Source organism: Centruroides sculpturatus, unplaced genomic scaffold (assembly GCF_000671375.1).
Source record: "Centruroides sculpturatus isolate CEXI.00-Female unplaced genomic scaffold, Cexi_2.0 scaffold928, whole genome shotgun sequence".
Taxonomy (NCBI): Eukaryota; Metazoa; Arthropoda; class Arachnida; order Scorpiones; family Buthidae; genus Centruroides; species Centruroides sculpturatus.
In genome coordinates, this window is record NW_019385137.1 from 293,015 (window position 1) to 308,676 (window position 15,662).

The 15,662-nt window shown below is 28.0% G+C and overlaps 2 protein-coding genes across 4 annotated transcripts in view; one reads left to right on the forward strand and one right to left on the reverse strand.

Moving 5' to 3' along the window:
* The window catches only part of LOC111635292 (dual specificity protein phosphatase 14-like), a 21,712-nt gene extending 7,305 nt beyond the window's left edge, over positions 1 to 14,407 (forward strand). For all 3 annotated transcript variants that reach the window (XM_023380221.1, XM_023380219.1, XM_023380220.1), the window contains exons 3-5: positions 12,478 to 12,484; positions 13,275 to 13,407; positions 13,523 to 14,407. In XM_023380221.1, the coding sequence (XP_023235989.1) occupies positions 12,478 to 12,484; positions 13,275 to 13,407; positions 13,523 to 13,785 (403 nt within the window). In that variant the 3' untranslated portion in view covers positions 13,786 to 14,407. The remainder of the gene's footprint in view (positions 1 to 12,477; positions 12,485 to 13,274; positions 13,408 to 13,522) is intronic.
* LOC111635293 (transmembrane protein 242-like) overlaps positions 4,585 to 15,662 on the reverse strand; it is a 20,664-nt gene continuing 9,586 nt past the window's right edge. The window contains exon 4 of the mRNA XM_023380222.1: positions 4,585 to 5,242. Within this exon, the coding sequence (XP_023235990.1) occupies positions 5,105 to 5,242 (138 nt within the window). The 3' untranslated portion in view covers positions 4,585 to 5,104. The remainder of the gene's footprint in view (positions 5,243 to 15,662) is intronic.

Consider the following 15,662-nt stretch of genomic DNA (forward strand, 5'->3'; position numbering starts at 1 on the left):
CTATTTTAATAATATTTAAATAGCATGTGATAAATCTATGGAATTCATTAACTTTAAACAAACTTGGATAGTAATTTTATATAATAAGTGTACAAATCTGTATATACTTATTCAATCTAGCAAACCAACTCCAAGTTACATCAATGCTTTGCTAGAAGAAAGACATGCATAATGCACATCTTGCTTGACAGAAACTGTCCAAAAAAGCAGTTATATTTTATCCATAAAAATTATTATTGGAACATAATTGTGTAGTATTAATACATATGAGATCAAACAAGAAAGAAGTTAAACAAAAACAAAGTTTATTTCCTCAAGTTATATATGTAAAATATAAGCACAATAAATCTCAAAGCATGGTGCAACACAAAGCAATACAATTCACATAAGTAATAGTACAGTTCTTCTCTTCCCTTTACTGTCTTGTTGTTTGCAGCAGTACTGCACAGCATTTTGTTGGTGCCTATTTTTTGTTGTTGATTAGCAATTAGGAAGCAATGCTGTCACTTAAAAACTGTTGCCAAATTATTTCAGAAAATGGTATATTTGAAAAGAGCTAACTTTTGAACACAATAATTGTTTTTGTGAGACTGCTGTCAGTGTACGGTCTTCTTACTTGTATGACTAATAATGACTATATGACAAGAATGAACTAAACATCTTATAATATAATCAAGATGGGTTGATGATAATAATATGTGCAGAGCCCAAACATTATGAGTTGAAAGTTGAAATTTGGTACACAGTTAGGGTATGTCATGAGAATGCACACTAAGAAGGGATTTTTCGAAATTCCCCCACGGGGAGAGGAAGAGGGTTAAGGATTATACTGAAGAACTTGGCTTCTACTGTACTATTTTATATGCAATTTGTTGTGTTTTTGTGAAAAATTGAACATAGTTTTAGACTTGTGTAAAAATTCTCTAATTAGTCTCAGAAGTGAGGGGACCTAATTCTTGCACCCAGTGAAAATGGGTAAGATTTGCTATAATCTAATAGTCATAATCTTAATCTTTTTTATTGTTACTTTTTATCCAAGCAACGTTGGGTTCATCCGCTATTATATTTATATTTATTTTTGCTTCAAAGTGCAGGCATAATTTTACCTTATTTTGCATCAGTACTCAATGATTTAAATCGATTGTTGAATTCATATATATTAATATAATGTATGTCAATATGTACAATAAGTCTGCTTACAGCATGTTATAAAACTTATTCAAATTAAGTGAAAATATGAAAGATAACTGTTATTTTATACAATTATGATTTTCTTGAGATTATCTGTGTTATTTATTATTACTCATTATCTGTGTTTATCTGAACATATACTGTACTGTACATTATGTAACATTAAATCTAGCACTGCCCAAGTGATCTTGGCTCTTGTGTTTCTGCCAGTATTGTCAGCCCAAGTTATCTAGGGGCCTGCTCATTTTTGTTGGTATTGTCTCCAGAGTTATCTTGGATCTTCACATTAAGAGTTTAAGGATGTTGTAGAAATAAATTTGGTTAATATTTTCCATTTTTCAATTACTTTCTAAACATTTTTACTTAATGTAAATTATTTTAATGTCAACTGTTAATTTTATTATGTGAGTTGCATTCGAGTTCTGTTTGGAGAGCTGAAGTTGAATTAATCTAAAAATGTTTCTTTTCTAATAAACATTTTGCTTTCCTAAACTTAGCAGTTTATTTTTGGATATTTGAATATAATATTAAGTTTTTGCAATTCTTTTAATATACAATTGTGTGTAAGTGATATTGAATGATTTTATTTGATAATCATATAATTAATAAAAATATATTTTTAAATTTATTATTTTTTTTAGTGATAGTTTCATCTAGTTCAGCATTTGATGGATTTATGATGACAGGGATTTATACACTTCCTGATAGTACAGCTAAATCTCTTTCCTTGGGTAGTAAAAATCCCATTCTCTCAAGTCAGTATGCACAAGGACATAATATGATGTGTACTATTGTTCATTCTAATTTGTTGCATCATCCTTCTAAGGCACTTTCATTTTTCTGGATGGCTCCTGTAACTGGTACTGGATGTGTGGATTTTTTGTAAGTAATTAATAAAATAATTGTAAATTATAACGTATTATAAAATAAATGTAAATAACAGCATAGAAAATTAATTATTTTATTTTTATAGAAAGTGATCATATGATTTGTATTTTGATGATATGACTAATTTAGAGTAGAGAATCACACCTAAATGCAAAATTTTCAGCAAAAAAATGCTTAATTTCAATGTTCGAGTGGTCAATTCAGCTGATATATTCATACCGGCTAATTCAGCTGACCCATGGTCATATAAGGCATCCATGTTCCACACACTGGTAGCAAAAGCCTACTCACATTCTACGGAGATGTCAGATACCAGCAAGAAACTAGAGCATCTGAAACAAGTTGCATCCAACCATGGGGTACAGCCGCTCATTTATCAACAATCTAGCATTCAAACATCTGACTCTGCCATCTAACACCAATAACAACATTAATAAAACAGAATCTAATCAGGTGGTCCTAAACTATGAATCGTCCCTTCATCACATATACAGGAGGATTGCAAAAGATTTAAATATACTCATAACGTTAAAAGGAAACCCAATGTTTTCCGCCTTCTGTCTAATGCAAAGGATGACAGTGCAGACGCAAGAGCTCCTGGGATTTACTGGATCACACTACAAGACGATAGGTTTGGCAGAATACTATTGTATATAGATCACAAATATGATGTACAAAAAAGAAACATTAATATGACTCTGGCACATTATGCCAGCAATCTGGGGATTTCTCCCTGTTGGGACCAAGCTATGCTAATACACAAGAACTCTGACCAGCAAAATATTATAATATTAGAAGTGGTAGAGATCTACAGGGCAGACAGGAGTGGAACCTGCATCAACATGGATGCCATTCATGTACCAAATGCTTGGAAATACTATTTAGACTCATAAAATATATGTCATATACGAAACATCATAGCCTTTATTTGAACTCATTTGAAACTTTTAAAGTTAGAAGACAATTACAGTCTATTTATAGAATGGTTTTTTCTGTTTTACATTTCCTGAAGAGGGCCGATAAAATAGTGGTTGAAAATGTTCAAACATTGAAGTTAAGCATTTCTGGAAATTTTGCATTTTGGTACAATACTTTACACATACAGTTCCAGTTTTCTGGTAAAGTTGTTGTTTATGATTGAGTTTATGATTGAGATCAATTATAATTAATGAATATATTTTGAAAAAATATTTTCTTAAGAAATGAAATTAATTAACCTTACTAAATATTGTAATATGTAAATATTTTTTAAAACACAAAAAAGAATTTTAAAATATTTTTGCATTTGAATTTAATTTATGGAAAACTTATAACACATGAAAATTCTAATAAAAAATTTAACTTATATTGTTATTTAAGATGGTAAAATGATTTATTATTAAAAGATTATATTCATCACAATTTAGTCATTACATTTTTTTAAAATTTTCTTTTTATAATTTTTTTATTCAATTAATTAAGCAAGTTTAGCAATCCATAAATTTATCATAATCTTCAAATAAAGATTTTCCATATTTCATGTAATGAAAAAATAAAGAACTGATTTTACTGAAATTAATAGAATTGTAAAATGACAAATGTTAGCAAGATTAATATTTATTTTAGTATAAAAAGTTAAAAAGTAATTTAGAAAATTTCAGTTAATAGGCTTATATTTTGAAAATTATTAATTTATTTTATTATTGAACATAATCATTGACATTCAAAAATGATATAAATTATGATATCACCAAAGAGAACATCAAAAATATTTTAATTCAAATTTTGCATCAATAGCAATCAAAAATATCTTAAATGAGGCCATCTACAGAAAATATCAAATATCTATTCAAAAAAATTCATATTTAATGAATACATTTATTAACACACTAACCAAAGTATATAGCATTGCCCAGAGAATTTCACCAAAGATACTATAACTGGATTAAATTTTATTATGGTTAGATAATATCATATAATATTCAACATGTAGGTATATCCTGTGATAACACAGGAAATCTTGTTAAGTGGTTACAACATTAAATGTAAATGGTCTCCTACAGAAGATTTTAGGATATACAGGGTGGGTGGAAGTAACTAGGCATTGAGAAATTGCTATAATTTCTATATTTTAGAAGCAAAGATGATGGAAATTATTTGACATGTACAGTACAGTACCTTATTAAATGGAAATACAAATAAATGCCTTAAAATTCAATGTAGGCATTACATTTGAATTTTAAGGCATAGGGGAAGATACTACTACTGTTTTTCAATATGCTACATTTGAATTTAAACCAAATTAATAAAAACTGCATTAATTTTCATTCACATAATATAAATGGCATCCAAGAATTTGTCTTTAAAAGTGCTTAAGTCAAATCAAATAACAAAAAATTATTATATATAATACAGTATTATATTATATACAATATTACATTGCATTTGTAGCATAAAATACAGCTAAAAAAGTAAAAATAAGGCTTTATTTTGGAGGTCAGAAATGGATTAATCTATTTTATATTGTTTCTTATGGGAAAATTTGCTTTGGTTTTAGAACAAATTATGTTTAATTTTATTTTAATGTAATTTTATCTCTTTACAAGAATGCAAACTTAACCCCTCCTCTTTAAGATAAATTCAGATATTTAGTTAATTAAAAATTAGTTTCAATATAGCCTATGAAATAATCTGGTAATTTAGGCTTAAGTTTGATTCAAGACAATAAATAAACAAATATTAAACTCATTGGAAAAGAAGCAGCCAGATATAGGTGCATATAGGATATGTCTACATACTTTATGGCATTAAGAAGTTTTTAAATTATATCAATATAATGTATTTCCAAATGTTTATTTGTATGTAAAAATTTTTCTGTTTAATATGTTTAGTTAACTTGGAATTGTTTAATGAATAACTTTGTGCTATGTAGCATGTTATATTAATAAATAGAAAACTTATGAATTTAAAGATAACAACTGAATTTTTATACTCACTCATTTAATTTTACATATTTATTTTTTTAACAAATAATATTTAATGCATTTTATGTCTTTTTTTCTTTATCTTCTTCAATTATATAATTTATAAGATCTCTTAAATTTTCAAATTCAGTTCTTCCTTGTGATTCTGGATTTGTAATCCTTGGCAACATTGATCCCACTTTTTGTCTAAATTCATGTAACTATAAGGAAAAATGACTTTTAGTTAATTTATTGAATGATGTTGAAATAATGCTGCAACAGAATTTAATAGATTTATCATTCATTATCATCAATAATAACAAAACATCATATTTAAATTATTTCTTAACCTGCTATTGCCTTTTTTAAGGAACAGATTATAATAGGATTATTCATCAGACCATATCCAGATTTTATTACAATTTTTTTTAATATCAATTCATCACTTGCTTTCAACTTTGTTTTAATTCTATGTAAATCTTTGTTTTTAGTGTACTAATTGCCAGGTCTATTTCTTATTGTGTAAGTGATAATTTCTTTTATTGTTATCTATCTTAGGTATTTCTTTTAAACTTTCATTATGTAACATAATTAGTGTTGCAACGAATAGTATCCTCAGTAGTAGCCTCAGGCCGAATACCGAATATTCAGCCAGGAGTGTGGCCGAATAGATATTTGGCCAAACTATTCAGCTTGATTAACGCACGTACAAAAATTGGCGCGCAAACTGCATTATGGCAAGGATCCTGCTCCCTATTGGCCCGCTGTCACTACGCTTCGCCAATCGTGTTAATTCTTGGCAGTTGTAGCGGACAGACAAGAGTGTCATGGAAGTATGTGATAAATGATGATATCAAATGTGGATAACAATGAAATGACCTACATGTGTAAATAATGGAAAAAGAACAGAGAAGAACCACAAAGCAAAAATGTGAAAATAAATATGAACTTGAGTTTATAACATAATCGAACAAGTGGAGGCAACTTATTGACGCAAAATTTGCGGCTGTCAATGCCAAACAATTGTTGTCACAGACTTCAGAAAGCTAAATGCTTGTAATGAAAGTCACTTAGCATGCACGGGCGAAAGCCTGGGGCCGTTTGGGCTACCAAGCTGTCTCGAATCTGTGAAATCATAACTGTGACTTATACCGACGTCCTATCTGTCTCTTTTCTCCATTATCACCAGGCTGAGTCACGTAATTGTAAAATTAGAACTCTATGACAGAAAAGTGACGAATCAAAAGTATCATGAAAGCGTATTATGATGTATGCATAGGCATACATGGACTAAAGTGATAGAGGAAAGAGAAAGGGAAGAGCAAAGACGAGTGCTTAAGAAGAAGGATAGGCAGGGTCAGACCCTCAGATATGTGTGATGATTCTCGAACGAATAGGTGTGTACGTGTACTGATCTTTGTAATTATAAATTGTGAATACTTGTGACTAATATTATTATTTTTTTTATTTTGTGCATATTATAAGTTATAAATGAATATAAACAACACTAACCCGATAACATTAAATATAAATACCAAAACGATTAATTTACTGTGTTTTTGTTATTTCTTACTCCTGCTTTTAGGTATTTGGTATTCAGCTGAATAGTGATTAAATATTCGGTATTCAACCAAATAGCGAAAAATAGGCTGAATACCGAATAGTAACCGAATATTCGTTACATCACTACTTATAATTATTCTTAAATAGTTTTTAGATATAATCATGCATTCCTCATAATACTCCTTCTTTCTGATATAAATAGCCTATCTATCCTCAATAACCTAACCTTTATGGAAAAAAAATTTATTCAGTTAACTTGCTATTTGTTGAACATTCTCAAGATTGTTGGCAATTTTATTTTTTCAAGCTTTTTTATATTGAAGATATTATCTGTCTTCAATATAAAAAAAAAACGTGAAAAAATAAAAAATAAAAGCAAAGACTGAATAGTTGTTAGTTCATTTTTTGTGATAAAAATATTATACATATAATATGCTAATAGTGCTAAATATTATATGTATAATATTATATATATATTATTATATATAAATATTATATGTATAATATTTAGCACTATTAGCATTTGTAATCAGAACTAATTTCAATCTCTTTTGTGACAGCATTTCCAGGGCTTATTTATTTATTTTATTCCTTTTTACATCGTCTGTTGCATTGTTGGTAATTTGAATGAATGAACTAGCAATATTTTCTAGTGAAGTTTTGCTAAATTCAGCTGTTACAAGAATTATTGTTAATATTCCTTTCTTAATCTGGACAATGTAAATTTTTCAAGATTATATTTTTTTCTCAAAAAATACCATAAATCTTCACATAATGCTCATGTATACAGCCTCACTTAATTGCCCATTGCCCATTTAAATATCCTTGCTTAAATAAAATGTTTCTTTTTTAGTATTGTAGTACCCCCCAGTGGATGGTTTCCACTACACAATTTTGTCCAGCAAAATGGATTCATATAGGCTGCTATCTAGCAACAACCCGTTTACAGACATCAAAATTGCAAAAGAGAGCATTCCTATTTTTTGGCAGTATGGATGCTTATGGATAGAAGTCACCAAGCAACAGCCAATAGGAAACATTTTCTGTTCAAAGTTATGACAGCTTGCTTTTTCACCAGCTATCCATTTTATATGATTAGTTTTGAAGAGAATATTATGGTAAAAAAATAACAACATATAGACAAAAATTCTGGAAGAATTAGAAATTAAAGCCAAATAATCACTAATTACATTGGGCTATTTTTCCACAATTATATTTAATTAATTACTAAATAATTTGTCACTAGAGAGAGGGGATAGGTGCCATCTCTTATCAAANTGTTTTTCCACAATTATGTAGTCATTCAGTAATGTATAAATAAAATTTATATTTTAATAAAAATCAGAAATGTGTTTAGATTTATAGTAAACTTTCATTTATACAAAGTAATATTATTTTTCAGATTATAAATCTAGTATTGCCATTTCTTATCTGCATATAGTGATAATTGCAAAAAAAATATTAGTTATTTTTGTATGCATCAGAAAATAATAAAACAATATATCAGAAAATAAATACTGATTTTATATATTTATAATGTTACTCTAAAATTTTCTAATTACTCTTTTTGGATTTTAACTTTACAAAATAAGTGAAAATTTGGAGTCAAGGAATTTTTATCTTAAAATTTAGTAATTCTAATTTAGGACAAGAAAACTTTTGTAACATGCTATTGTGCTGCATACTGCATTTGAAATTATTTGTTTTATGTTATTAGAAATGTGATTCATCTTATATTTATGTATGTATATGAATATATAATTGTAAAAATGCTGTTTTCTAAACTACATTACATTGCAATTAATAATACATCACAAGTGAAATTTTTATTTATTAAAATTCCATTAACTTGTGTTTCATATTCTAACATGATATGTAGGGAATATATATTTATATTACAATATATTTTCCATTAAATACTAATTATAAGGTAATTATCTGCTTATAATGCAAATAAGATTAATATATTTGTTTGATGTAATGTTTATTGTGATATTTAAACAAAATAAATGTACTAATATATGTAACATACCTAAAAATGTAAGTTGTTTAAAAATTTTTGAAAGATACTTAGAATAAATCTTAAAATATAATAAAATATAGAAATTTATACTTAGCTTGTTTCAAAAATTGTATAAAAACATATATACTTGTAATAAAACTGGCAGTAGAATATTTGATTGAAATTAAATGAGTCAAATAAAATGTGCTTTTCAAAAGTAATTGGTAAGAAATTAATTTTATTTCTTATGATGATTAGCAATGAAATAGTACTATAAAATTTATCAAGTATTTGCTAAATTTGTATAGTTTTAGCAAAATTGTCAATACAGTACAATCTTGGTAATCCAGCCATTCACTAGTTTAACATATCCAATACTCTGACACTAGTCAACTCTAGGATCAAGTACTGCTCAGATCCACCACTATTGCAAAGTCGTAGATAAGCTTCATACTACAGAGGATCCTTGTTTAACATGGCTAACTAAGAAGTTAGCCTTATTTAATGTGGCTAACTTTCTAGTCACTTAAAAGTTATCACTTTAAGAATCTATGTAAAGTTGGGATCATAAATTCATAAAAAATCATATGAAAAATGTAATTAATATAATTGAATATCAGAAATTATTTATAAATATTTATAACTGAATTTTAGAAGAACCTAGTTGTGTTTCATCATTTTCACTGACTGCTGAGTTTTGACATATGAAAACAAATCTAAAGTATTTAAAATGAATTTGTCACACTTCACAAATGTGTCATGTAAACTATCAATGGACACTCCATTTTCATTGGAAATTTTATCCAAGTCCTCATCATTGTTTTTAATTTCTTCAATTGTATACTTATCTAACTCTGCTAACTCTTCGCTTGTTAATGGCAAACCATGAGAATTGAGTAATTTTTCAACATCATTGAATTCTCTACCTCTCAATTAAATTAATTATGTCTATTATAACATCTAGACCAGTGTTTTCCAACCTTTTTTGTACTATGCCCACCTAAGCCTTTCTAAAATTCTTATGCCTCCCTAACATATACAGCAGCTATATGGTTAACTTAAACTCTGCATAGGTCCATTTTTGAATTGCCCCACTTAACAATCCAATTGCCCCCCTGTGAGGCGTGGGCCTTATGTTGGGAAACACTGATCTAGACCATACGAAGCACATTTCCTTTTAGGAACTGCATCATCAGTTTAGCTACTCTTTGTTGACATAATTTTGATTAGAAAATCAGAAAACAAAACAGAAAAACCAGACAGAACTGAAATGACAAACACATGCAATAATGCATCTTGTGTATGGTGATATGTATCAATGCACACAAAGAGCATGTGATGAAAGAGGAAGTTACTATCTACCAGGGAAACCTCATAAGTGCAGGAAATTTTTAAGTGGTGGTCCACAATTTTTTACCATGTAACTATGGGGACTCAGATAATGAATATTCATTAAATGAGGACCCCCTGTAGTTCAACTAAAATTTCCTAATAAATTTAAACCCCTTTCCACTAAATGTGGCATGATACTGAGCCTGAGCTTGGGCATGATGCTGAAGATTGTTAAGTTCATCTTAGGCTGCTCATGAAAAGGTACAATATCTTATAACACAATACTGTATAAACATTGATATAAAAATCATTTTCACAAAACATCCCATTAAAAATACTACACCTTCCACTAAATTTATCTATTAAATTTAGTGAGAATCTACCAACCTGCCAACACTGATTACTGGTAACAGCAGCATGCTCAGATGACAAAATGAGAAAAGACAATTGAAAATTATTTTAAAAGGATTTATGATTAATTTGAATACTTCCTATAAAGTATGGCTGGTATCACCATTTTAATACTTAAAATGCATTTTGGCTGGGTTATCTCACTGAGAATTATTAATTGCAATGAATGTTTTCAATCTGCTCAACAGCCATCATCTTGATTAATTTGAAAACTTTAAAATACAAAAATATTTAATCTATATATGTTTTTAATTAATACAATGTACTAATATCATGCAAATAAATGTTTTTCTTCCTAATGATTAAACAACTAAATTCACTTTACTTCCAATAATCCAACACTCTTCTGGTCCCATGTATAGGATGTGACAAAAGTTTCTGGTACATTATCAATTTTGATTGCTTTTTATCCAAAGTTTTGTTTGATAAATAGTATAATCTCATTTTAACAGATTGCAAAATAATGAATTTTTTTTTCTCAGATCCCACCAAATCAATGTAATTTTACCTCCTTTTAGTGAATCTGTAACTTGGAATAATGGATTTTTTTCTAGCATCATCTATTGAGTAGTTAATATTTGGATGTTTCTGGAAATTTGTAGAGTTTGATGATGCACTTGTTACATCCAAGATACTGTATAATTGAAGAATTGTATGAAGAGAGTTAGCAGCCTGATACAATTGAGGAGAAGCCACCTAGTGAATGTTCTGATTCTGATCCAAATGTAGTGAAATTTAGCAATGCCATTGAGTCTTTCCAAGTTGTAAAAAACTTTGTAACAAGTATCAACATAAATGAATGGTCTATACATAACATTGCTAATATCAAGCAGTTACTGTATTTATTAGTGGCAAACCAAGATAGATAAGTATTCTAACAAATTGAAGTGAAGTGCTAATTAACATACATAATTTGCTCTTTTTGTGCTTACAGTATATACAGTTTCCATCAGCTTTGTCTTATACATGTACAGTGTAATATACAATCCTGTAACACATATTTCTATAGAATAAAGGATAGAGATCTCAAGAGACTAAATAATTTCAAGTGTAAGTATTTCTTATATGTAGGAATTAAAAAACAAATTTTTTCAAATAACAGATATTTTCCTAGGTGTGTGGGAAATCTGTTGATCATGATATAATGGATTGTCAGAATAATGAATGATTTTTGCTGGCCTGAGTGATTCATTACAATGAAATTATACTATATAGTCAATGTTCAATTTTTACACCTTTAATGGGGAATTGTAGTTTAGAACTTAATGCCATGTATGAAGTGAAAATTAGTGGAATAATCACATTGGCAGTAATCTTAAGACAATTATTATAAAAATGTTAAATTCCTGAATTTGTTGGAGTATTTACAAGACAAGGTCATTTTGTTTTATGAAAGGAAATTGATCATAAAGGAAATTTATGCTCATGTAATCTTTATTGAGTAATGTTTTGCTTGACAGAAAGAGAATACAAATGAGCTTAGTTGCCCCCATAAATTTTGCTTGGTAAAAATTTCTAAAAAGTTTCTGGTATGTGCTAGAAACTTTTGTTACATTTGTTTATTCACTGATCTGCCAATACTGTTACATCAAATGTTACACCTTCAAATCATCAAAATGCATGAATGAACAGCTAATCCAACATGAAGTCCATCAATACAAGTCCCCAGTCTCATTTATCAGATAGATGAGGATCTAGTAGAATGCAGGAGATAAAATTTATTGAACAAAAAATAGGCATTTACCTTTTCCTAGATGAAAGTATGGTTGCTGAAAAATTGCATTGCATTTGTTCAAACTTGTTTCAATGGATAGATAAATTGTTTTTTTCTTTATACATTGGATAAAAATAATTAAATTAGAATAAACTATAAAAATGTAGACTTTTTTGCTCTGTTACATATATACTTTTAGATGAAGAAAATAAATATTATATTTAGAAAATTTGGGAGTTTTATTTTCTTTTTACAGTAAAACCATGATGTATTGTTTTTTAGGAAATGAAAAACACAAATGATAAATAAGGAAAAATAATATTTCAAGAAACTATTAAGAATTATTGATAAAAACAATTAAATTATTATTTTTTTAAATATACGATATAACATTGCAATATGTTTAAAACCCTGATTCTTGCTGAGGAATCTTTGATTGACATTTTATTTGTGAAAACTTCATGCCTCAATCTGAAGTATCATTTTTCAAGGCCTAGAATGTTTTCATGATCACTGTTACTCATTCTCTGCACATAAGAGGAAGACATTAATTTCATCAGTGCTTCATTCATCTCAGAAAAGTTTGCCATATTGTTTCCCTCTTCCTCTTTTCACCTCTACATTTCCAGACACCAGGAGGGTCTTGCACAGCTCTCTAAACAAATATACATAGAATCTTGAAGAAAATCAAAATGATAGAAATTAAAACAATTTTCTCATTCTGATATTGTTTATAGATTAAATATACTTCTGACAATATACTGTAATGAAGGGCAGCTGATGAAAGCTCAATTTTCAACATGCAGCATTAAAAAAGCAACGCACATGCTGGTAGCATCAATTTTTTTAATTCACTCAAGATTGTCATGCATTCATTTTGCTGAGCTACTAAATCATTCTAAATTTAAAAAAAAACTATTAATGTAGGAAAATGTTGATTAAGACTGATTTTTCAAGGACTGATGCAATAAAATAATTTGTTGAGAATGGATGAAGGCAGAAAAAAATAGTGCTATTGGTCCTGGAACCAACCCATTAAATAAATCAGACAATATGTTTGGGAAAATGAAGATAACAGGAATGATGCAGTGAGGCACCACTGCATCATTCCTGTATTTAGCTTTGCAAATATAATAAGTACTAAAATATTCTATTAACAATTTAATTTAAGAATTTAGTAATTAACTTTTTAACTGTTTTATGTTTTATAACATTGCTGATAGCAAACATNGATTCTCTTTCTGCAAATTTGTATCCTTATTTTGATATAGTTGCGGATAACATTTATGAAGAATATAAAAAGGGAGGAAAAATTCTTGTTCATTGTATAGCTGGTGCAAGTCGTTCAGCTACATTATGCATTGGTAAATAAACTTTTCAATGAGAAATGGTTCTTCAAGTTATTAAATTTGTTTATGATGAAATTAAAATTTATATTTTTATGCTTCTTAAATTAATAAATAATTTTATTTTATATAGCATATTTAATGAAATATCAGAAGATGTCATTGAAAGAAGCATTTCATTTCTTAAAGTCACACCGACCAGTAGTAAGGCCAAATACCAATTTTTTTAATCAGTTAGTTAAGTATGAAGAAAAATTATTTGGAAGAACTTCAGTAAAAATGGTTGAAGTTCAATCTCTGGGCCAAGATTGTCTTATTCCTGATGTTTATAAAGAAGAATGCAAAGGATATGTTTGGTTAGCAAGCATAAAAAATTATTTAAGTGGAAAAAAATAGCAGAAAAGTTTTAAACAATTTTGTAATTTAGATTTTATAAGTTATATAGTCATATAATTCATAAAATATTTAATTGCATTCCCACATAGCATGAGTTAGGAATGTTTTTACATAGGTCTACTAATTAACTTATGATTATTAGTATTAATCATAATCTGTTATATCATTTGATTAAATCTAATTAAAATATTCATTAATTTTCTAATATGTAGAAAATCACAAATATCAATTCATTTAGATGATGCAATAGTTTGACATGAAATTTTATCTGAAAACGTTTGTAAATTGGTTATGTTTACATTTATTTTGTGTATCTAGTACAGTTTTGATAATTTGAATGCAATTAATTTGAAGGCAGTTATTTCGTTGTATAATTCCACTTGTTGAAAGTTGTGTTATATGAAGAAATAACTGCCTTCAAATTATCTTTTTTGAATTGGAATAAGTCAGTTCAGGTATGTGCCTAGCAAAATATCTTGTACATAATGATTGATTCTGAGAAGAATTTACTTTAAAAAACAGTTAATACTGAATGAGCAATTATTTATTGCAACATCATCACAATGCCCAGGCTGCAATTTTTAATCATATTTTTAATTTATTTAACTTAAAATATATGTTCTCTGCCTCAAATTAGTAGTGGCTTTCCCCTTTATACCATACTTTTCTTTTAACAATAGAGTCATGCCAGTCATCTATCGAACACCTTTCAGGAAAATTTTTTAATTGAAATAACATGACTTTTGATTTGCATCAGAAGTTTGTATNTACACATTCTATAAATAAAATATGTAAAATTTAGGAATTAGTATGCAAAAAATTAAACATCAAAGTAAAATGTATTTACTCAAATATAAGATGCACTTTTTTCATGTTTTAATATCTCTGAGAATAGAGTACATCTTAGATTCAATATAATATATCATAATTAGCAACATCTAGTGCCATGCATCTTATTTCTCTGTCATTAATTCCATTGCATTTTCTGTAAATAAACTCTGGCCTTAATTATGGAAACTAAACAAGAGTAAATACTCATAGCAAAATAACCTGTCATGTTTTACTTTTGAAAACTTATTTATTAATAAAAATTACATCATTTATCAACAAGAGAAATCATAATATATTCATAAGTTTCTTTATTGCTGCATTCCAATACCTTACCTTAATATTATTTTCATTCTATTTGTCTTCAACTTCATTATTTTCAAAGTCTTATTCTTTATTATATTCTTCAGATTCATTGAGAATAGTGGAAATGTGTCAAAACAATTTCCTAATTTGACTGTCTTCTCGTCTGTGTTATTTTACTGTGGGCAGTGAAATTCTCAAGAAGAGAATACTATCTTTTTTACCATAACAATGAACTAATCTGTCACGTGGATAGAGTCTGCATTCTCTAGCCTTCACTTCAGAGATATCATCTCCAAAACTGAGTCAAAAGTTGTCTATGAAAATGATGACTAAAAATATATCTGGTATCTAAGATTATATCCATGGGCTTTTGGAACTAGAATTTTTAAGAAATTCTAGTTCCAAAAGTATTTAAATTTATCTAATCTAAATTTATAGTATTATATATTTAGACAAACAATTATTTATTGCAACATTGTCACAATGCCGGGTTGCAACTTTTAATTATATTTTTAATTTATTTAACTTAAAATATATGCTCTCTGCCTCAAATTAGTAGTGGCTTTCCCCTTTATACCATACTTTTCTTTTAACAATAGAGTCATGTCAGTCATCTATCGAACACCTTTCAGGAAAATTTTTTAATTGAAATAACATGACTTTTGATTTGCATCAGAAGTTTGTATTGTGATACCTCGGTTTTCATCGATAATCCATCCAAAAATTCGTTACATCACTACTTA